This window comes from Myotis myotis, unplaced genomic scaffold, assembly GCF_014108235.1.
Source record: "Myotis myotis isolate mMyoMyo1 unplaced genomic scaffold, mMyoMyo1.p scaffold_m19_p_33, whole genome shotgun sequence".
Taxonomy (NCBI): domain Eukaryota; kingdom Metazoa; phylum Chordata; class Mammalia; order Chiroptera; family Vespertilionidae; genus Myotis; species Myotis myotis.
The window spans coordinates 694,823-717,650 of NW_023416339.1; the positions used below are offsets into that span (position 1 = coordinate 694,823).

The 22,828-nt window shown below is 40.4% G+C and overlaps 1 protein-coding gene and 1 pseudogene across 2 annotated transcripts; both read left to right on the forward strand.

Annotated features, from left to right (window-relative positions):
* The first annotated feature begins 243 nt into the window (after positions 1–243).
* Positions 244–1,151, forward strand: LOC118652681 (annotated as a pseudogene).
* Positions 1,152–15,729: 14,578 nt separating this feature from the next.
* LOC118652701 (olfactory receptor 7A5-like) lies at positions 15,730–21,549 on the forward strand. Of its 2 annotated transcripts, XM_036302780.1 has the most exons (2): positions 15,730–16,626; positions 21,478–21,549. In XM_036302780.1, exons 1-2 carry the CDS (start codon positions 15,730–15,732, stop codon positions 21,547–21,549), a joined length of 969 nt encoding a protein of 322 aa, XP_036158673.1. The 2 variants fall into 2 exon arrangements, with proteins under 2 accessions (XP_036158673.1, XP_036158674.1); XM_036302781.1 differs by lacking the exon at positions 21,478–21,549 and having other exon boundaries at positions 15,730–16,653.
* Positions 21,550–22,828: the final 1,279 nt, after the last annotated feature.

Here is a 22,828-nt window from a genome sequence, read left to right on the forward strand (position 1 = left end):
AGAATACATGATCCCCTCAGAGACATAGGTGATTGGGACAAATATTCCATATCAGGGGTGGCATTAGATATCCCCTAAATGGGACCATATCCATACACAAAATATTAAAATTAATATCTTCACTGTAAAATAGGAATTGTCGCATTTCAAATATGTGAGAAATGCAACTTTATGTGAAAATCAGTCAAGTTATTTCCATCTTTCCTGGTAGTCACCTCCAACACATGGAATCAGTGAATCACTCAAATTTCAGAGTGTTTTCTTTTGGGATTTTCAGAGAAACCAGAATTGCAGCCCCTCATATTTGTGCTCTTCCTCTCCATGTACCTGGTCACTGTGTTGGGAAACCTGCTCATCATCCTGGCCGTCAGCTCAGACTCCCACCTCCACACACCCATGTACTTCTTCCTCTCCAACCTGTCCTTGGTAGACATCTGTTTCACCTCCACCACCATCTCGAAGATGCTGGTGAACTTCCAGACATGGAGCAATGAAGGCTGCATCACCCAGATGTATTTTCCCATCCTCTTTGCAGTGTTGGACAACTTTATCCTGACCGTGATGGCCTATGACCAGTTTGTGGCCATCTGCCACCCCCTGCACTATATGCTCATCATGGACCCTCAGTTCTGTGAACTGCTGGTTCTGGTGTCCTGGATCATGATTGTCCTGAATTCCTTGCTAGAAAGCTTAATGGTGTTGAGGTTGTCTTTCAGCTCAGACTTGGAAATCCCCCACTTTATCTGTGAACTCAACTTGCCTGTTCTGACACCTTTCTTAATAACACCGTGATGTATTTTTTAACTGTACTGCTGGGTGGAGGTCCCCTTGCTGGGGTTCTTTTCTTTTACTCTAAGATCACTGCCTCCATATGTGGAATCCCATCAGCTCAGGGGAAGTATGAAGCATTGCCTACCTGTGCCTCTTACCTCTCAGTTGCTTCCTTATTTTATGAAACAAGCCTAGGTGTTTACCTCAGCTCTGCTGCTACCCAGAGCTCATATTCAAGTGTAACAACCTCAGTGATGTACACAGTGCTCACCCCCATGTTGAGCCCCTTCATCTATAGTCTGAGGAACAAGGACATAAAGAGGGTCCTGGAAAAATTCTGTGGAGGTAAGCTTTCTCAAGAGCCATCTGTTCTAGGTTGAAGAATTGACCATGAATTCGTGGTTCAAAGCTCAGACCCAGAAATCTGACACAAATTATCCAATCTTTGGACCATATGCAATTAGAAATTTTCAGCTATCTCATGGATTAACATAAATTACTTTAGCATAATTTATTCTCTTTTGATATGTATCATTCCAAGTATTTTTTTCTATTGTTTTCCTGAAAGAATAGTCATGAATTTTACTACTCCTATGGACAAAATTATACTTTGCTACTAAGGTCATTTACATACTTTTATTGTAGACAAAAATCTGAGGCCACAGTTTCACCTCTCTGTTCAGCATTATTTTCTATAGCACCACCTTTACTGCCCTTCTTGGTAATGTACACTTTAACATGCTTTATAGCTCATCTACTGGTTTTATATTTTTCATTCAGCTGAATGTCTGCATGACTACCATAGCCACTGGCAAAAACTGACTATGAAATACATGTTTCCAAGAACAGTCTACATGGAAACATACATTTTATTTTTAAAAAATATTTTTATTGATTTCAGAGTGGAAGGAAGAGGAAGAGAGAGAGATCGAAACATCAATGATGAGAGAGAATTATTGATCAGCTACCTCCTGCACACCCCCTACTGGAGATCGAGCCTGCAATCTGGGTATGTGCCCTTGACTGGAATCAGATCTGGGACCCTTCAATCTGCAGGTCAACGCTCTATCCACTGAGCCAAACCAGTGAGGGCAAAAACATGTATTTTAATAAATAGACTGACATTATATATTTAGGGATAAAGGTGAACTTCAATGTGGTGAAGTAAAAATAGCCATATGATTTATTTCTATACAAGATATTTTTCATGCTGCATAGCTACTCATTTATTTGTGGGATATGGAACTGATCCATTGCTCAGTTATTTGGAGCATCGTTCCATGCACCAAAAAATCAAAAGGTTGTGGCATATACTTAGTTTGTAGGTTCCATCCCCAGTCAGGGTACATATGGGAGGTAATTGATAGATGTTTCTCTCCCACAACACAGAAATAGGTATTTGGAAGAGGAGAGAGAGTTGATGACCTTATGCTCAGTGATAGAAGCCAGCCACAAAAACAAATATTGCATGATTTCAATTACTAGTAAATGACCTATCTAACCTAGTCAAAGTCATACTATAAACTGAAAATAGGATGATGGTTGTCAGGTGTGGAAGGAGGGGAAATGGGGAGTTAGTGTTTAGTAGTTTTAGTTTTGGAAGATGAAAAAGTTTTGGAGGTAGGTTGCACATGAATGTACTTAACACTTTTGAACTGCACACTTAGAAATGGCTAAGATGATAAATTTTGTTTGTGTTTTTACCACTTTTTTTTTTAAAGGAAGGGAATTCTGACACATGCTACCACATGGATGACCCTCAGGACATTATGCTGAATGAAATAAAACCAGTGATAAAAGGACAAATACTGTAAGGACAATAAAACCAGTGATAAAAGGAAAAATACTCCACTTTTATGAGGTACCAAGGGGAGTCCAACTCATAGAGACAGGAAGTAGGATGGTGGGCACCACAGGCTGGGGGAGGAGGAGGAGGTGTCAGTGTTTAATTGACAGAGTTCCAGATTGTGAAGATGAGAAAGTTCCGGAGATGAATGCTAGTGATGATTGTATGTAAATATATACTTAATGCCAGTAAAGTGTCCACTCAAAAAACTGTGAAGATGGTAAATTTTACATTACATACATTTTACCACATTAGAGAAAAAGAATCCAGGGAAGGAGGCTAAGAAGGGCCACATATTCTTTTCTTCTCCTTTTCACCTAGATAGTAGCCACTTGAAAAGGAAAATCTCTGATGCTTTAAACCCCTGATTTTGAGGTTTGCTTGTTACTAGAGCAGAACTGAGTCTGCCCTGACTCATATGTGGCAGCTGATACCCAAATCCTCTCCATGTGTGCTGATGCCCTCATCAATGAACCCCAGGGCTGGTACCAGGATGAGAAGTGAGGCACTTGCCTCAGAAGCAAAATTTAAGGGGGCACCAAAGAACTCAATAGTCAAGATGACTATTATTTGAATGCAGTATTTTAAAAAATAAAAATTATTGCAAAACATGCATGTGATTGAAGTAACAAAATGTTGAATTAAGAAGGAATCTGTCACAGCAATGTAGAACTGAGGCCAAGGGAACAATCAATCTTTGTGCTTCTTTGGTCTCACTGTAATCCCTGCTCTGCTGAACACCCGAGATGCTCTGCCTGGGGCTTTCTGTGGCCCATGTGTCTGCAGATCAGAATTGATAGGGAGTTAGCTTCTCTGGGAATGACCCTCCATCACTTTTGGTAGCTCAGAATTGAGCTCCCTCACTCCTCAACGGTGTGTCCTATACACTCTCTCAGAGGTCCCAGGAGGGTTTGAGCCGCAGGTGCCCACCATAGAAATGGGCTCATTCAAACTCAGTATTTTCTGCCTACATCTCACCTTCCTTTTCTACTCGTGCTTTCTAAGATCCCCTTCTTATAAAGTATCTGCACTCAATCCTTGTTTCAGACTCTGCAGTCTGGGAAGCCAGCCCAAGCCAGATGTCTATTGCAATTTTATTTCAAACTTGCAAACACTGTAACTCCTGATTCACCCCCTAATCTCTAGATAAATCTGTTGTTAGTGATTTATTGCTGTGCAACAAGTTGCCCCAAATGTAAGACCTTAAAGTAACAGCAAACAGTTATAATCTCATAGTTTTTGTTGGTCAGGAATGAGGTATGGCTTCTCGGGGTTCTTTGCTTTAGAGTCTCTAATGGGCCACCGTGTCAGCTGAGGGCTTGATGAGGGAAGGGTCCATTCCCAAGTCCACTCAGGTTTTGTTGGCAGGACTCAGTTCCTCACTGGCTGTTCAGTAGGCAGCTCTCAGCTCCTCACCACATTGGTCTCTCCACAGGGCAGCTCACAATGTGACAGCTGGTTTCACCAGAGCAAGAGATAGAGGAAGAGGGAGAAAGAGAGGGGAAAAGGAGAGAGAGAGAGAGAGAGAGAGAGAGAGAGAGAGAGAGAGAGAGAGAGAGCGCCATGGGAGCAAGATGGAAATCTAGGTCTCCTGTAACCAAATCTTAAAAGTGACATCTCACCACCTTGGTCTTACTCTACTATTAGAAGTGAGTCATGAGGCCTTGCCCGCACTCAAAAAGAGGGCTGTGTGGTACCAACAACAGCTCAGTTGTTCAGGCCCCAGGTATGGGTGTCATCCTGTCCATAAGACATTCTAACCTTGTTCCAAATGGCCCTTCTGATCTGACCTCCTTCCCTCATCCTGTCTTGGCCTCGTTTTCTTCTTGGAAGCTCAGTCCCACCTCAGAACCTTTGCACTTGTGGTTCCCTTTGCCTGGAACTCTCTCATCCCAGATATCTGCATGGCTTCTCCTTAAGGGTCTTTCACAGGCTTCTGTCCAGGTGATGGTGGGGCTGCAGTCTCATCTGAAGGCTGGATAAGATAAGCACCCACTTCCTTCCAACTTTAGCTTTAATATGAATTCTTTAAATATGCATTCCTGGTCCACTATTTCGTCCTGTGCAGTAAAGAGTTAACTAGAGGGCTTGGGGTTCTCCAATCCTACACTTTCCAAAGGAAGGCCTGTCTGCATGATGCACTTACTTTCCTCTGGGGTGGTCATCTTTAAGGCCCTGCAGTGTCTTGCCTGATAAGAGTATCTGTATACCTCAGACCTAGACCATGCCAGAGAGTCATGCTCACAATGTGATTCATGGTGGAGGCCTTGGACCACCATGCAATATCAGCTTGTCCTTTGAAGGGGCTGAGTCAGCACATGAGTGGTCAGCCAAGTCCATGTGAACAACTTCCAGTAAAAACTCTGAACACCAAGGCTCAGGTGAGTTTTCCTGGTTGGAAATAGTGCATATTGTCACATTGTTGTTGGGTGAGTTGAGAGTTGGGACTCCACTGGGAGAGAACACTTGGATATTCATCTCTGGTATCTCTTCAGTCCCACCCATGTGCCTTCTCCTTTACTGATTTTAATTGGTATCCTTTCCCTGTAATTAATTGTGACCTGGAGTATGCCAGCTTTTATAGGTTATAAAAATGAGTGAATCATTCACCCACATTCCAAGCCAACATTTTCCCTCCTTCCCACTGGCCACCACAGTCCTGGCTCCTCCTTGGGCAGTCCCAAATAGCCCTGGCAGGGCTGTGTGTGGCCAGAGTCACAGGGCAGGTGTCCAGCTCTCTCTGACACTTTTCAGGTCCTCCTCTCCACCCCTGGGCATGCCTGGTTCCCTCCTGCCTCTGCATGTCAAAGGCCTCAGAGGGGTCTTCTTAACTCATTTGTACTTCACTGAGCACTGACCCCTGCCCTAGCTAAAGGGGAGACAGAGTGACCACCATTTAGAAGCTTATATTTATAGAGGTCTTTATAGGCCTTAATAAATGAGTCCATCCATCTCCCAATAGTCTATGAAAGAGAAACTCATGTTCTCATTCCTGTTTTATAGATAAGGAGACTGGAGCACAGACAGGTGAGGTTGCTCACCCAGGGGCACACTGCCAGACGGTAGCAGAGTTAGGACCTGACCCATGACCACTCTGGGCTTCTGCTCTGATGAAAGCCATAGACAAGGTTCCAGTTTTCCATTCTTGTCTAGAGGAGAAAGACAGAAAATAGCAAATGAGCAAGAACATACTATTCAGTGACAACAATGAAATGATTTGTTGATGATAGCCATTCTGGCAGGTGTGAGATGATACCACATTGTTGTTTTGATTTGCATCTCATTACTTCTTAATACTAAAAATATCTAACTTTTGTTAAGCTTTATGTGTTTGTAATGTTGGTGTATCCCTTTACTTGTTATGAAGATGTACAATAAGGAAGGCACTTCTGTCTTTTGGACAAGCTTATTTTTGCTGGCACCAATGGAATGTGTGAAATGTTTAAATGTTGCCATGTTCAAGAAGAGTTTTCTTCCTCACAGTCTCTCACCTGAGCTTGTTAAATCTCTATTCCTCCTCTTCCATTTCATTCTTTGTCCCCTGATCTCTCTCTCCTCTACATTATTTAACAAATTTTTATATGTGTTATTAAATTCAGGGCAGAAAATGTCCATCCCAGTATGGAGCCCCAAGTTTGTTTGTCTATGGAAGGCTTAATATTTGGAATTCCTGGAAACATTTCTATATTTGACAGGTGAAAGATCACTGCTCTGGCCAATTGTGTTGTACTCATTCCTGGCATAATCAGTATGGCTGGGGTGAGACAGACATGGAAATAAACTAGGTCGTGGTGTGGTGGTGGTGGTGGTGGTGGTGGTGGTCGTGGTCGTGGTCGTGGTCGTGGTGTGTGTGTGTGTGTGATTTGTGGATGTGAGCAGTCCTCAGACCAGGGGTAGCTGCACTCATACATTCCAAGGTGGCTCTTACAATATGGGGCCAGAACTCAATCAAGAGCAGATACTAAGGAGGGGATCTGTTTCCATTCACAGGACACCTTTGCCACAAGAATAATAAGAGCTTAAGTGGTAGTATGTACGAGGAAGTTCCTGTGCCTGAGGTGTCAGCCGTAGAAAGAGGCCACCTCAGTCCTCAATGTGGTCTGCCACCACTTCTCCTCACTCTCCCTCATGCTCATCCACCTTCTACCCTGGCTTCACTTTTTTTGAACATTTGAAACAAGCACCTTCCTCAGGGCCTTTGTACTGGCTAGTCCCGATGCAGGGCTCACACTTTTCTACAGAGCCTTGTGTCTCCCTTACTCTCTTGTGTTAAAGAAAAAATTTTGAGGGCCCAAAGCTTTTCTTTAAAAATGAAAATAGGGTTTATTGAGTCAAATGTAGCTTTGTCTGGAAGGGTGTCCTGAAGACGTCTGGTCTAATTAGCATATTACCCTTTTATTAGTATAGACATTTTATCTTGAAAGTAAACTTAAAGAAATTTAAAGAAGATAGAGGAGACAAACTTCGATCCAGTTGCATTCTTTTGCATGTGGCTTTCCAGTTTTCCCAGCACCATTTATTGAAAAGACTATCTTTACTCCAAAGTGCATTTCTGGCTCCTTTGTCGAAAATTATCTGTCCATACAGGTGTGGTCTCTCTATTTTGTTCCATTGATCTGTGTATCTGTTTCTCTACCAATACTATGCTGTTTTGATGATCATAGCTCTGTAGTATGAAGGGAACCCTCATTCACTGCTGGTGGGAATGTAGACTGATACAACCACTATGGAAAGCAGTCTGGTGATTCCTCAAAAAATTAAAAATAGAGCTACCATATGATATAATAATCCCACTCCTGGGTATATACCCAAAAAACTTGAAATCACTTATATGCAGAGATATATGCACCCCTTTGTTCATTGCAGCATGATTCATGGTGGCCAAGAGTTGGAAACAGCCAAAGTGCCCTACATTAGAAGACTGAATAAAGAAGATGTGGTATATATATACACACAATGGAGTACTACATGGCCCATAAGAAAGGGTGAAATAATATCATTTCCAACAACATGGATGGGCCTTGAGAACATTATGAGAAGTGAAATAAGTCAAACAGAGGAGGCTAAGAACTATATGATTTAACTCATATGTTGAATATAAAACTGAAACTTATGAACACGAACAGCAGTGTGGTGGTTGCCAGAGGGAGGGGTGTGAAGGAAGAAAGGGGTCCTAATATGAGGTGACAGGAGAAGATTTGACTTTGGGTGGTGGGCACATGGTCCTATATACAGATTTTGTAAATTAGTAATCCACACATGAAACCTATATGTTCATGTTGACTAATGTCACCCCAATAAAATTAAATAAATAATAATAAAAAATAAATAAGATAGAAATAAAAAGAAAGAATTTTTGAATTAACACAAAATGAAAAGATGTAAAAATATAGACATGAAGATTTAAAGTAAATGGTAGACATGAACTTAAATGATGAATTATTTTTCCTATGTTAATGCCTGGAGCACATTTACATTTATGCAATAAGAAATTACCAGCTAAAGTGGCAGAATATCACCAAAGTGATTACAAATTTATTTTACTTAAGGGGGGATTACAACTCAAAATGCCTTTACCCAGGGGAGGCTAAATGAATGAATTGAGACACTTGATCTCAGCTTCCTGAAGAAAATTTTCATTGGATAAAGGTGTATTCACTTTTTAATGCTAATGTAAAATACCACACAAGTGATTTAAAACAAACACATTCTTGATGTTACTATTCCTGAGGTCAGAAACAGGAAATGGGTCTCAGTGGGCTAATATCAAGATGTTTGCAGGGCTAGGTTTCTTCTGGAGGATACAGGGAAGAGTCTCTTTACTTTCCTATTCCAAGCTTAAATTAGAGTGCAAAAAATCTAAATATGTTTCTTATAATTAACAAATTAGGGGCCCAGTGCATGAATTCGTGCACCTTGAAAGGAACTGTGGGCTGCTTGGCTGTCGTAGGTACAGGGGTGGGTCTCAGCCCTCCATTCCCCCTCCCAGCCCCTCCTGCCATGGTCCTGGTCCCCTGTCTGCCAGGAGCCCCACTCTTGCCGCTGCTGCTCCCATGCGCTGATGGCACCAGCCTTGCTTGCACCCGCTGAAGGTGTGGAGCAATTGGGGCTGGCACCAGCAGTGGGTGTGAGCAGGGCCAGCACTGTCAGCAGGTGGGAGTAGCAGCTGATGTCCTGATCACCCCTCAGGAGCAGGAGGAGGTGAAGAAGCCCTCAGGGATGACCAGGGCTGGCAGCCGCCACTCACACCCACTGATGGCACCAAGCTATCGGGATCGGTGACAGGTACCAGCAGCAGGTGCAAGTGGCAGTTCCGGCGCTGGCTGAGGGTGTGAGTGGGGCTGGCGCTGGCAGTGGTTGCGAGCAGGGCCATTACTGGCAGCGGGTGCGAGAGGTGGCTGCCAGCCCCAATCTCCTCCCTCTCCATGCCCCCCCTCCATCTCCCCTCAGGAGCAGGGGGAGGTGGAGAAGCCCAGAGGGGTGATCGGGGTTGGCAGCCACCACCCACACCCGCTGATGGTGCCCAGTGGTTGGGCAGGCAGCAGGTGCGAGTGGGGCTGGCAGCAGGTGCAAGCACCGGGCAGGACCACGGTGCACAGGAGCAAATAATTTTCAGTAACCACCAAAGGCTCGCCCCAATGACAGCAACCACGTCCTGCCTTGGTCTGGCGCCCCCACCCACCTGCTCCACCATCCCACAGTGGCTGAAGCCCACCATGTTCCACACACACTCCCTGGTGGTCAGCGCATGTCAGAGTGACTGGTTGTTCAGTTGTTCCGGTTGTTACGCTGTTAGGTCTATTTGCATATTAGCCTTTTAATATATAGGATATTTCATAGTGAGGGACTAAATGCTAGCTCTTAACTTGTGATATAAGGTTGAAATGCCAAATTCTTTTGGCCTATGTGTCATAAAGCCCACAGTGTGTAACACTCAAAGTTTATATCAAAGGAACTTAGTTCTCCCTTTGTTGAAATAAAAAAATAGCAAATTTCTGTAGATATTAGGGGCTATTTCCCTATCACAAGTCAATATTTGGAGATTCAAGTTTTCTAATCCATACTACATCCTCAATCTTAAATTTGGAAAAATTTTAAATCAGGGTTGGGATAAGGTGCTGGGATGTTGGTCCTCTGAAACCCAACAAATGTTATAAGGAAGAACTAGTAAAAACTGGACTCACTTGAATCCTAAGCTGGTCTTTTGGGAACACAGAATCTCCAGGAAAACATTTCCTCCTGTCCAGACCCACAGGGAAATTAGGTGCTTAGAAGTTGCAGTAACAAGACAGAAATGCACCTAATGAGCAGACATAGGGAGCTGTAAATATCTCCTCATCTCCAGTCTCTCAGCATGTGTGTGACCTTGGGCTGGATGGGACCTGCTTGTTGCTTTCGGAATCCTAAGTTTGTCTAGGAGACCTGTGCTTGCCTCCTTCCTGCTGTCTTGTCTGAGCAGAGAACTGCAGTCTCCATCATCAACCATCCAGGAGATTGGGCTTTCCCATGAAGACCTTCTCCTCAGAGTTCCCAATCAGGTGAGTCCAGAGGTCCAGTAGGTACTACAGGGAAAAGTCAGAGAGAGTCAAAGCCAAGCACATGTACATGAGGTCTTTTGACAGGCACCAGCCTATGGGTTTTGTTTGCCTGATTAACTAATTAATGACTGATTTATGATGCTAAAAGGAGAAGTGAACACTGAACTAATTACTAATAATTAACTGATGGAAGACCAATTAGAGGTGATAATCTGAGGCGTAAAGTATTTCAAGTAAAAGTAGAATGTGTACAGTGAGTTTTGCAACTAAAGGGAGTAGGAAAATAGAGCAGTAGGTATGGAGGGATGGCAGTTCTTTATTTTTATCATGGCGTCTGTTCAACTACATTCCCATTGATGAGAAAGATCCAGGTCCAATATATTCTTGCAAAAATTACCTTACAACAGTAGTTCATGGGACATACATTTCACAGGCTCTTCTTTCACTCTGGTATTCAATTCATATGAAAAAGAATGTATTTGATAAGGATCAAGAGGTATGCTAAATAGTTAAACATATCAATTACTTCATCACCTGTGATCTGAATATATTTGTGGGTTAGTTATTCATTTGTTTAATCTCTTTTAAGTCATCTGTAAAGTCTTGACGTTTGTGTAGTGGGGTCAGAGTATCTTTATTCCTCTTTTTTATTGCAATCTTCTAAAAAAGGAATTGGAGGTTTCTTTCACCCACTTTGTAGTTGTTATTGAGTACCTTCATGTGTGTATATGTGGGGAATTGTGAGTGGTTATTAATAGTGTGGGCTCAAATCTGTCATCAGTTATATTGTATTCTCTCCATTGTTTTTTAATTTCTTTTTTTATTGTCTAAAGTTTTACATATGTCTCCTTTTCCCCTGATTGACCCCCAAATTTTACTTTTCATAATGAAAAAAATTCAGTTCTTACTTTTATACTTTTCACTTGTGAATCCTTTCTTTCAGCAAAAAGGAAAGTGAATGTTCTATGTATGTAGTGCTAATAAACAACCCTACACACATTGCCAACTTGTTTCACATCTCCTTTTCTCATCTCCATCTTCTCCTTTTTGTTCTTTTTAGCTTTTTGTTGTTAGCTCTATTTATAAAACAGTCATCATCTTCTACCATCCTCTGGAAGGCATTCTCTTTTGTATTTACTAAAGAGTACCTTCACCTTCCATTAGCATATTTGAATCCAATATCTTTAAATGAGAAGAAACTATAACTTAGATACTGCTTTCCTCCAAATTTAAATCCATTCTAGCCTGGCCAGCATGGCTCAGTGGTTGAACCAGGAGGTCATGGTTTGGTTCCTGGTTAGGGCCCAGGTTGCAGGCTTAGTCCCCATTGGTGGGTCTGTAGGGGGCCACCAGTCAATGACTGTCTCTCATCATTGATCTTTCTATCTCTCTCTCCCTCTTCTGTCATCTCTGAAATCAATAAAAATGTATTTTTAAAAAATCTATTCTATAATATTCTTTTATTTAAAAGTTATTGGAAATTAAAGTTGGAGTTAGTGGCCATGTTAATGTTATTAAGTAATTATTATTAATTGTCTTTATATAGGTTAATTTGACTCTCGCTTAATTTTGTTTCATACAGTTCTTTTGTAATCACTATACTTAACCTAATTTCATTCCTTTGATAACCTGTAGGCCATACATTATTAGTTTTAAAAAAAAATTCTCTTCTGTGTTATGCATACATATACACTCATATGCATTTGTACAAATGCATAAATAGCATCCTGTTCCTATCAGAAATTCTCTTTATGTGTTGTACACTCTTTTTTTCTATGTGCCCACTCTTCCTTATTACTCAACAATACCTTATAACCTTTCCTCCAATCAACTAATATGATGCCAATTCATTATTACTATGTGCACATAATATTTTATGTGATGGCTGTTATTTACACTTGAAAGCCTTCCATATATATTCTCAATGCATTGCTACTATAACAATTATATAAAAATATTCCGAGGTTGTTACATTAAAATTCTGGTTCTCCACCAGTTGCAGTATTGCTCCCCCAAGGGACATTCAGCAATGTTCAGAGACATTTCTGTCTGTCACATGGAAAGTGTAGGTAGAGTCCAGGGGTGCACAGAAGAGACCACACCACAGACAATGATCTGGCCCAGAATGTCAATAGTGCAGAGATTGATAAACCATGACTGAAAAAATATATGTACTTGTAATATTTATAGCTGTCTTCAGATTGGTTTCCCCATGTTTTAACACTTAAGTTCTGCCAGAAAAGAAAATAGAGTACCCCTTAGCTACCTGTTTGCAAGTTCTAACCCTGGTCAATGTGACACCTTCTTAAGTTTTTCCCCAGGCTGAGAGATGTGAATTTTTTATTGTTTTCTGAACTTTTTCTGAGTTTGATCAAAGATTCATATATTTAATGGTCTTGTTAATTTGAATATTATTTGTATATGCCTATTATTCTTTCATTATCAGCCTTTTAAATGATTTCTAAACATTATTATGGTGGGGGAGGTAGAGGAGGTAAACAGGGAGATAAACAGTGATGGGAGGAGACTTGACTAGGGATGATGAACACATATACATATGATACATTATAGTAATGTACACTTGAATACTATGTAATTTTGTTAACCAATGGTATCCCAATAAATTCTATGGAATTTAAAATTAAAAATTAATATAAATATAAATTATAATTTCTCAATTGACTTTGGTGGATATTTTGGCCATAAAAGAGTTTTACATTCGAATTAGTTAAATATGTCTGTTTCATTACTTCTAAGTCTGCTGATTTAATTACAATGGTTTTGCCTACCCACATATATTAATATGTAGTTTTATATCATTTCACCTGAACTGGTTACACTTAACAGTGAGTAAGCAATCCCTCTGATTTTTTATGATATGACTGAGGTAGAGAACAAGTTCATTTTCTTCCAGGTTGATATTTTTCCAGTTTTTATTCAACAATTCAATGTTTCCAAATATATTGAAATGCAACCTTACCACGTCTTCAATGTACTTATAAACTGGACCTAATTCCCGATTCACTCAACAAATAATAGAGCATCTGCTGTTTGCCACAATTTCTAGAAACATTATAGATTATCTTCTATGTCTATGCCATTGCCAATTTTAATTACTAATCTATGTTGGTAACCCTAAATTATTGCTATTTATTACATCTTGTTTTGGTTAGTTTTTCATGTTACACTCAATTTTCTTCAATACAGTTGCTTGCAATTCACTCTGTTTAACCAGATTTCATTCTCACTCTCATTCCTTTCATTTTATAACTTCACGTGTATGTAAATGTGTTCCTATATAAGTGCGCATATATTCACAAACATTTGTGAAAATACAAAGGTGAACAAAAGGGTTGAAGCTCTGCTTGTCTGGATCTGGCACTGTGATTGGTGAAGTCAGAGTACAATGAAAAAATATTTGCCGAAACCGGTTTGGCTCAGTGGATAGAGCATCGGCCTGCGGACTGAAAGGTCCCAGGTTCGATTCCGGTAAAGGGCATGTGCCTGGATTGCGGGCATATCCCCAGTGGGGGATGTGCGGGAGGCAGCTGATCGATGTTTCTCTCTCATCGATGTTTCTAACTCTCTATCTCTCTCCCTTCCTCTCTGTAAAAAATCAATAAAATATATTTTAAAAAAATATTTGCATGACAATGTGCTCAGGCTTAAATCATATGAAAAAAGTCACTCAGTGTAGAAGGATGGATCCTCATGGTATGTGCAGCATTTATTGCTCACGTCCTGGGAGGCCTTTGCATGTTGGATGAAGACCAGAACCAGAATTAGACTGTGCCCATTGATTTGTCAAAATGAGATCAAAACCCAAAGTCCAAGAAAAACAATGATGCCACATAAGAAAAGTGAGTAAGGGCTTCCCTCATCTACCATCAACCATATAAAAACTTATTCGTCAAAGAAGTATAGAAGAGGCATAGGAAAAGCTAGTCTTCTACTGCTTGATATTAAAAATATCCAACCAGTGTTGCTTTTATATATTTCCTTTTGTGAGTTATTGGTTAAATTTTTAGGTCAGTTTTCACTTGGGGTAGTTACATCATATATCTATAAATATATTGTCTTTTATTTATTTTTATTTAATTCTTTATTGTTTAAAGTATTACATAGGTCTCCTGTTTCCCCCATTGACCTCTCCCTGGTCATTCCCCCCTGCCCCCAGCACATGCCCTCTCTCCCCTACTATCTGTGTCCATGGGTTCTGCCTTTGTATTTTAGTCAAATTAATTTTTCTTCTTTATTAGCTTTGCTTGGCTTTAAAGGGTGTATAATTAGGGTTGGAAATGTTCCAGAATCCAAAGAAGATTTTTCTTACTCACTGTCTCTCAGGGACCATCTGAGCTAATTAGACCTCTCCTCTTCCTAATATCCATTTTATTGCTCTCTCCCCTTCCATGTTCATGTAAACTACTGTTTATATTTTTTTAACTACAGGACAGAAAATGTGCATAGTAATATGAAACTCCAAGGGTATTTGTCCATAGAAGGCGTATATAAGAATATCTAAAAACTATTTTAAATTCTTTTTGGAAAAGATAATTGATTTGGACACCTTGATTTGTATCTGCTCATAGCCTACATAGTGTGGGAGGGAGGAGGACATGGAAATAACACAGGTGAAGAGTCCATGGGTTTCTGCATTGTGTGTGTGTGTGTGTGTGTGCGTGTGTATATGTGCCTTGTAAAGTGAGAGCAATCCTCAGAGCAGGGGTGCCTGGACTGATATATTCCAAGGTGACTCTACTTTCAGGAGGAGATAGTAAGGATGAGATCCTTTTCAATTCACAAGATGCTTTTGGAACCAGATTAATAAGTGCAAGATTTACATAGTGTGCACAAGGCACTCTCCATGACTTGAAGTTATAAGAGCAACATGCAGGCCACCTTGTTTCTTAATATCCTCTGACACCATCTCTGATCCTGCTCTGCCATGCTCATTCCCCTTGACACACTGGCTCCTTTTGAGCCCTGATTTTCTAAACAATCTTCTTCCTTAGGGCCTTTGCACTGGCTGTACCTTCTGCCTGGCAAACACTTCCCCCTCTACCTCCCCCTTAGTTTTCATTGAGGTATCTGTTAATGTTGTCTGTTGCCCTGTTGTGGCTAATCACTATGAAAGAGAGCACCCTGTATCCACTTTCTCCATTTATTGTGATTTACTTTTTGTTTTAGCAGCTGCACTATTGAATATGTTTTATTATTTTTTAATTTGATAATATTTTTTCTCCATCATTAGTTTATAGAGACTTTATTTTTCAGCATCCCATACTCTGAACAGTGCCCGGAACATGGTCTATAGTCAATATATATTCCACAAATGCATGAAAGATATCCTCAGTAAAACAGCAATATACATTATGTTTGAAGCACAGGTTGATGGAAAAGGAAATTCTAATGACAAATGCGATACCATAATGGGGACCAAATCACACACCAAAAATGGAAATTATTTTCCTGATTCTAAAACATAAATGTGTCATTTATTCTCAGGTACAAATGCTTACTAATGTGACATTTAGTTATTCATTTCTTCTATTTTCTGATAGTCACTTCTGACACATGGAACCAGGCAATGGCACACAAATTTCAGAATTTCTTCTCCTGGGATTTTCAGAGGCACTGGAACTACAGTCCCTCATATTTGGGCTTTTCCTCTCCATGTACCTGATCACTGTGTTTGGAAACCTGCTCATCATCCTGGCTGTCAGCTCAGACTCCCACCTCCACACGCCCATGTACTTCTTCCTCTCCAACCTGTCCTTGGTGGACATTTGTGTTACCTCCAACACCGTCCCAAAGATGCTGGTGAACATCCAGACACAAAGCAAAGTCATCACCTATGAAGGCTGCATCACACAGATGTATTTTTTCATACTCTTTGCAGTGTTGGACAACTTTATCCTGACTGTGATGGCCTATGACCGGTTTGTGGCCATCTGCCACCCCCTGCACTACATGGTCATCATGAACCCCCGGCTCTGTGGACTGCTGGTTCTGGTGTCCTGGATCATTGGTGCCATGGTTTCCTTGCTACATAGCTTAATGGTATTGAGGTTGTCCTTCTGCTCAGACTTGGAAATCCCACACTTTTTCTGTGAGCTCAAGCAGGTGGTCCAACTTGCCTGCTCTGACAACTTTCTTAACAACATTATAATGTATTTTTCAGCTGTGCTGCTAGGTGTTGGTCCCCTTGCTGGGATCCTTTACTCTTACTCCAAGATCATTTCCTCCATATGTGGAATCCCTTCAGCACAGGGGAAGTATAAAGCGTTTTCTACCTGTGCCTCTCACCTCTCAGTTGTTTCCTTATTTTATGGTACAGTCCTAGGTGTTTACCTCAGCTCTGCTGCTGCCCAGAGCTCACACTCAAGTGCAGCAGCCTCAGTGATGTACACCGTGGTCACACCCATGCTGAACCCCTTCATCTACAGTCTGAGGAACAAGGACATAAAAGGGGCCCTGCAAAGATTCCTTGGCAGGTAAGCTCTTCAAGGGCCAACTGTACTAGGCTGAAGAATTGCCCAGGAATGCAGGGTGCAAATCCTCAGGGCCAGAAGTTCTGACACAAATAAAGCCAATATTTGGACTATATGTAATTGGAAATTCTCAGTTATCTCATAGGTTAACATGAATTACTTTAGCATCATTTATTATCATATGACATATTTTATTATAAGTAATTTTTCTATTGTTTTCCTGAAAGAATAGTAAATGAATTATACTATCCCTATGGACAAAATTATACTTGGATACTAAGGTCATTTGCATAACTTCATTTTAGAGGTAACTCTGAGACCACAGTTTTCACTTATTTCATCATTATTTTCTATAGCACTACCTCTTCAGCTCTTCTTGATAATGTAGACTTTAACATGCTAGCATGTTTTATAGCTTGTCTCCTGGTTTTATCTTTACATTCTATTATTCAGCTGTGTGTTCACATGCCTATCATAGCCACTGGTAAAATTGGCTATCAAACACATGTTTTCAGGAAGAGTCTACAATGAAATACACTCTAATATGGTTAGGGTCAGAGATGACCTTAAATGTCATAAAGCAATAATAGCGGTAGAATATTTGACTGTACAAAACTGACTTTCATGGCATTTGTGTAATTAATAAAGTGTGGAATATGTTTTCCATGGGTAAGGCTCCTTATTTATTGGGGTGAAAGATTATGTGGAGATTACGTGGGATATTTTATGATTTTTTTCTGAACCATCTCAGTTTTTGCTATACAACTTTCTTTTTATATAATTTTTAAAAGTGAGCAGGTGAGAGAAGAGAGAAAGATCCATATCCATATGAGAGAGAAATATTGATTGGTTGTCTCCCACACACATTAAAATCAAGAATCCAATCCACCACCTGGAAATGTACCCTGACTGGGAATAGAACCAGCAACCTTTCTGTGCATGGGATGATGCTCAACCAACTGAGCCACACAGGCCAGGGCTCCTTGAAAGCTTTAAATGTGTTCCCTACTATGTGACTCTTTCTAGTGTTCTAAATTCACTATCTCCCCTTTCCTAAATTTTTTCAAAGGGAAAGTGAGTGAACAAACTCACTACCACACAATAAGTATTTTTATACTCAGGAATATCTTCAATCTTTTTTAAAAGTATATTTTTTTACTGATTTCAGAGGGGAAGGGAGAGGGAGAGAGAGATAGAAACATCAAAAATGAGAGAGAATCATTAATTGGCTGCCTCCTGCACACCCCTACTGGGGATTGAGCCCAAAACATGGGCATTCCTTGACTGGAATGGAATGTGGGACCTTTCATTCCCCAGGATGATGCTCTATATACTAGGCAAACAGGCGAGGCAATATCTTCAATCTTCATGATCAAAGGATGAATCCTGCCCAGTTGTTATGTGCAGATTTTCTTGCACAAACAAGCATGTCCTTCCATCCTGTCTTGACTGCATGGAAGGGAACCTCAATGGAGTCACTTTTATCTAAAATGTATTGGAATTACAGCATGATTGTGAGTGCTGTCCTCAAATATCAGCACAAATGCCAAAAGTAAGAAGTAGCAGATTATTATAATTTCCCTCAGTTCTTTTTTTTCCCCTCACGCCTCCACCGCCCAGCTTGTTTCCCTCCCGCCTCCGCCGCTTTGGCTCCTTTCCTGTCTCCACCGCCTCTACTTTGCTCCCTTCTGCAGCGCTTCACTTCCTTCTACATTCCCCTCAATTCTTTATGCTTTGATTATAATATCAATCCACTATTGCTATATAACAAGCCATCCTAAAAGCAAACAGTTTAATATAATTCCTTTATTTTCCAATGGGTTTGTGTAGTGGGGTGGTGTTCTGACCTCTGCTGGTCTCATCATGAGTCTGCAGTTAGCTGTGGGTCAGCTGGGGTGTCTCTGCTGACCTTTCTAATGTATTAGGGGCTCAGCTATGGTGACTGATCTGGGCGGGGGGCTTGGCTGGAATAAATGAGCTCTGTCTGCATGTCCTCTCCTTCTCTGGGAGGGCCCCTTGGATTGTTCATGTGGCTCAGCCAGGGTTCTGAGTGAGAGCAGTGGAAATGCACTAAGGCCTGGTAAGGCGCACTGTCACTTCCACCATATTCTATTGGCCAAAATAACTAAGAAATCCTAAGTCCAGCCCAGATTCAAAGATGGAGAAAAAGACTACTCCTCTGGAACTCACAGTCACATTGCCAAAGACATGAAAGCAGATAAAGAATTGGGGCCATCTCTGCAGAGAGTCTACCATTTGTGTCAATTTTATTTCAGTAAAGTTTTATTTCTACATCTGCCCTCAACAGCTGAGTGATCTTAGAGAAGAAAGTGAGAGTAAATACATATTTAATGAGCAGATGTGCAAATCCTACACTAGAGGGTCAAGCCCCTTCAAATGTCAATATCCCCACTTTGCCACTTGTCTCCCACTTACCATTTCTAGGCTGAAAATAATTAGAACTTTTTCCTTCCAGATATCTTGAGTCCATGGACTTAACTCATTAATTAACAGAGCTAGAGAGCTGTTCTTTTTTTGATAACCATCTTTTTTTGGCACCCTCCTGTAGATTGCTTTTCTTTTCATTGAGCTGCTCTTAACATATTCATAATGATTTCCAATATGATACTTGTATTTGTGGGGTGTCAAGGTCGTGACGGAAGGAGATGACATTTGAATTGCACAAACAACAGAGAAATGGGTATTTGAAAGAGGAGAGAGAGTTGCTGACCTTATGCTCAGTGAGAGATGCCAGTCACAAAAAGACAACTACTGCATGGTTTCACTTATATGGCATATCTAAAGTAGTCAAATTCAGCCAGGGCAGTGTGGCTCAGTGGTTGAGCATCAACCTATGAACTAGGAGATCATGGTTCAATTTCTGGTCAAGGCACATACCTGGATTGTGGGCTTCATCCCCAGTGGGGTGTATGCAGGAGGCAGCCAATCTATGATTCTCTTTCATCATTGATGTTTCTCTCTCTCTCTCTCTTCTTCTCCCTTCTTCTCTGCAATCAATAAAAATATATTTACAAATAAGAAAAAAGTTGTCAAATTCATAAAAACAGAAAATAGAATGGTTGTTGACAGGTGTGAGAGAAGAGGGATTCAGGAGTTAGTGTTTCATGGTTGTAGAGTTTCAATTTTAGAATATGAAAAAAGGTTTGGAGGATGTTTGTACAACAATATGAATGTACTTAACACTACTGAACTGCACACTGAAAATGGTTACAATGGAAAATGTTATTATGTGTTTTTACCACTTAAATTTTTTAATGAAAGGAAGTTCTCACACATGCTACAGCATGAATGACCCTTGAATACATTATGCTGAGTGAAATTAACCAGTCATAAAAGGACAAATACCATATGACTCCACTTTTATTTTTTAAATTTCTTTATTGATTAAAGTATTACATATGTGTCCTCATCCCCCATTACCCTATGAACCTCCTCCCCCAGTCATGCCCTCACCCCCATGTTGTCTGTTGTCGTAAATGTTTCCTTCCACGTCCTGCGTGGTTCAGGGTTCAATATCTGGAAGAGGAGCCGCACACAAAAGAAATAGAAAAGACAAGAGATAATTTGGAAATATTGGGGGACCAGGTGGGTAAGTCCAACTCAGGAGGAAGGACTTCCACCCGTGCTCAGTCCGCACGGACCTTTTATAGTCTGAGGTAAACAATGCAGTGGTTACCATAGTTAAAGTTCTTGTGAGTTTCACCTGTTTTGATCATGTTTACACTCCCTGCACTTCCCTCAGCCCATTAGCTTCCCAGGTAAGATCTGGGGAGTGTTATAAGGTCAAGCCTAATTATGCTAAGAGGACTGAGCCCTCTAAGCTGGGACTTGTTTGTGACTTTGCCAGCAGGTCAGTCCGAGGCTCAACCCTATATCAGTTTCCCACAGTCTGTGTCCATTGGTTAGGCTTATATATATGCATGCATACAAGTCCTTTGGTTGATCTCTTCCCCTTACCCCCACCCTTCTTTACCTTCCCTCTGAGGTTTGACGGTCTGATTGATGCTTCTCTGTCTCTGGATCTGTTTTTGTTCATCAGTTTATGTTGTTCATTGTATTCAATAAATGAGTGAGATCATGTGATATTTATCTTTCTCTGACTGGTTTATTTCACTTAGCATAATGCTCTCCAGGTCCATCCATGCTGTTGCAAGTGGTAAGAATTCCTTCTTTTTTACCACCCCGTAGTATTCCATTATGTAGATGTACCATGGTTTTTTAATTCACTCATCTGCTCATGGGCACTTAAGCTGTTTCCAAATCTTAGCTATGGTGAATTGTGCTGCTATGAACATAGGGGCGCATATATCCTCTCTGATTGGTGTTTCTAGTTTCTTGGGATATATTCTTAGAAGTGGGATCACTGGGTCAAATGGGAATCCATTTTTAGTTTTTTGAGGAAACTCCATACTGTTCTCCACAGTGGCTGCACCAGTCTGCATTCACACCAGCAGTGCATGAGGATTCCTTTTTCTCCGCATCCTTGCTTGGTTGTCTCCTTATTTTATTGTATGATGCTAGGTATGTACCTCAGCCTACCCACATCTCACAGTCAAGTGCAATTGCCTCAGTGTGTACATCATGGTCACACCCATGCTGTACCCTTCATCTAGCAGTGGTTCTCAACCTTCCTAATGCCGCGACCCTTTAATACAGTTCCTCATGTTGTGGTGACCCCAACCATAAAATTATTTTCATTGCTACTTCATAACTAATTTTGCTACTATTATGAATCGTAATGTAAATATCTGATACACCAGATGTATTTTCAGGGGTATTCTACAGTCTCAAGAACAAGGACATCAAAAAGGCTCTGAAAGGAATCTTTGGGAAGAAAACTACAAGCAGGACAATTGTCCTAAGACTGAAGATGTGCCCATGATGGCAGAGGTCAAAGACTCAGAGTCAGACATCATGATGATCTTCAGACTATGGAAGTAGAACTTGCTCTTTCCATTTATTTCCTGGACTTTTTGTTTCTTTGACCTCAAGCTCTCTATTCAACATTTGTAACTCAATTAAGTTCTCTGCTCTCTTAGATATTCAACAGCTTTTCTCTTTGTTGTTTTTCTACTTTCCTAAATTTATTTCCATCATGGATCAGATATATTTGGAAAATACTATTTACCTAATGAGACAACATGGATATTTATAGAATAATTTTTCTCAAATGACATATATCATACCAAATAATTTTTTTTTTTTACTAAAAGAGTCATCCTGAATTGCACTACTCCTATGGAAAAACCACATTTAATGACCAAGGCAATTTATACAGTTTTGTATGAGAGGAAAATCTGAGACCTCTGCTGTTCACTTTTATGACTGACATTCTTTTGTATATCACTATCTCAACTGCTGTTCCTGATAATATAGACTCTGACCTACCAGTGACAGCAGTTCTCAACCTGTGGGTCGCGACCCCTTTGGCGGTCAAACGACCCTTTCACAGGGGTCGCCTAAGACCATCCTGCATATCAGATATTTACATTATGATTCATAACAGTAGCAACATTACAGTTATGAAGTAGCAATGAAAATAATTTTATGGTTGGGTCACAACATGAGGAACTGTATTTAAAGGGCCAGAAGGTTGAGAACCACTGAGTGGTCACTGGGTTTTATTCTCCTCATTAGGATCCTGTTCTCTTTCAGCTCAGTGTTCATTTTCCTAACTTAGCCACTTGCAAAATGATTATCAAATCCATGTCTCCAAGAGTACTCTTCATTGAAAGATAAATTTTCATAAATAGTTTGACCTAATACAACCTTAAAGTCACAGGTTAATTCAATCTGATGAGGTAAATTTTTATATAACACATTGTATTTATATGTAAAATATTTATTCTTCATCTTATGCATCTATTCATTGGCGTATGGAGGAATGGTGCCCATTTTTAAGGGGGTTTATGCATATGATTAAATATTGGTTGGTTTTCCCCTATGTTTTATTGAATTACCTTAATTTGTCTCCTTGATATTTTTCAGTGCTTTCTATACTGTGACTCTTTCATTACTATAAGAACATAGATTCCCTCCTTCTAAGTTGTTCATAACGATGGAAGGAATGGTGAATGATCATTATCAGTTTCATCCATTATATATCTCTATGATGCTCAGGATTCTATTCATTCTTTAAGATCAAAGAATGACTCAGGAGT

Excerpts from the sequence above, each read along its gene's own strand:
- LOC118652701 (XM_036302780.1), top strand. The coding sequence starts at position 15,730 with ATGGAACCAGGCAATGGCACACAAATTTCAGAATTTCTTCTCCTGGGA. Across the intron at positions 16,627-21,477 it reads GGAACAAGGACATAAAAGGG|GCTCTGAAAGGAATCTTTGG; the intron begins GCCCTGCAAAGA and ends GACATCAAAAAG.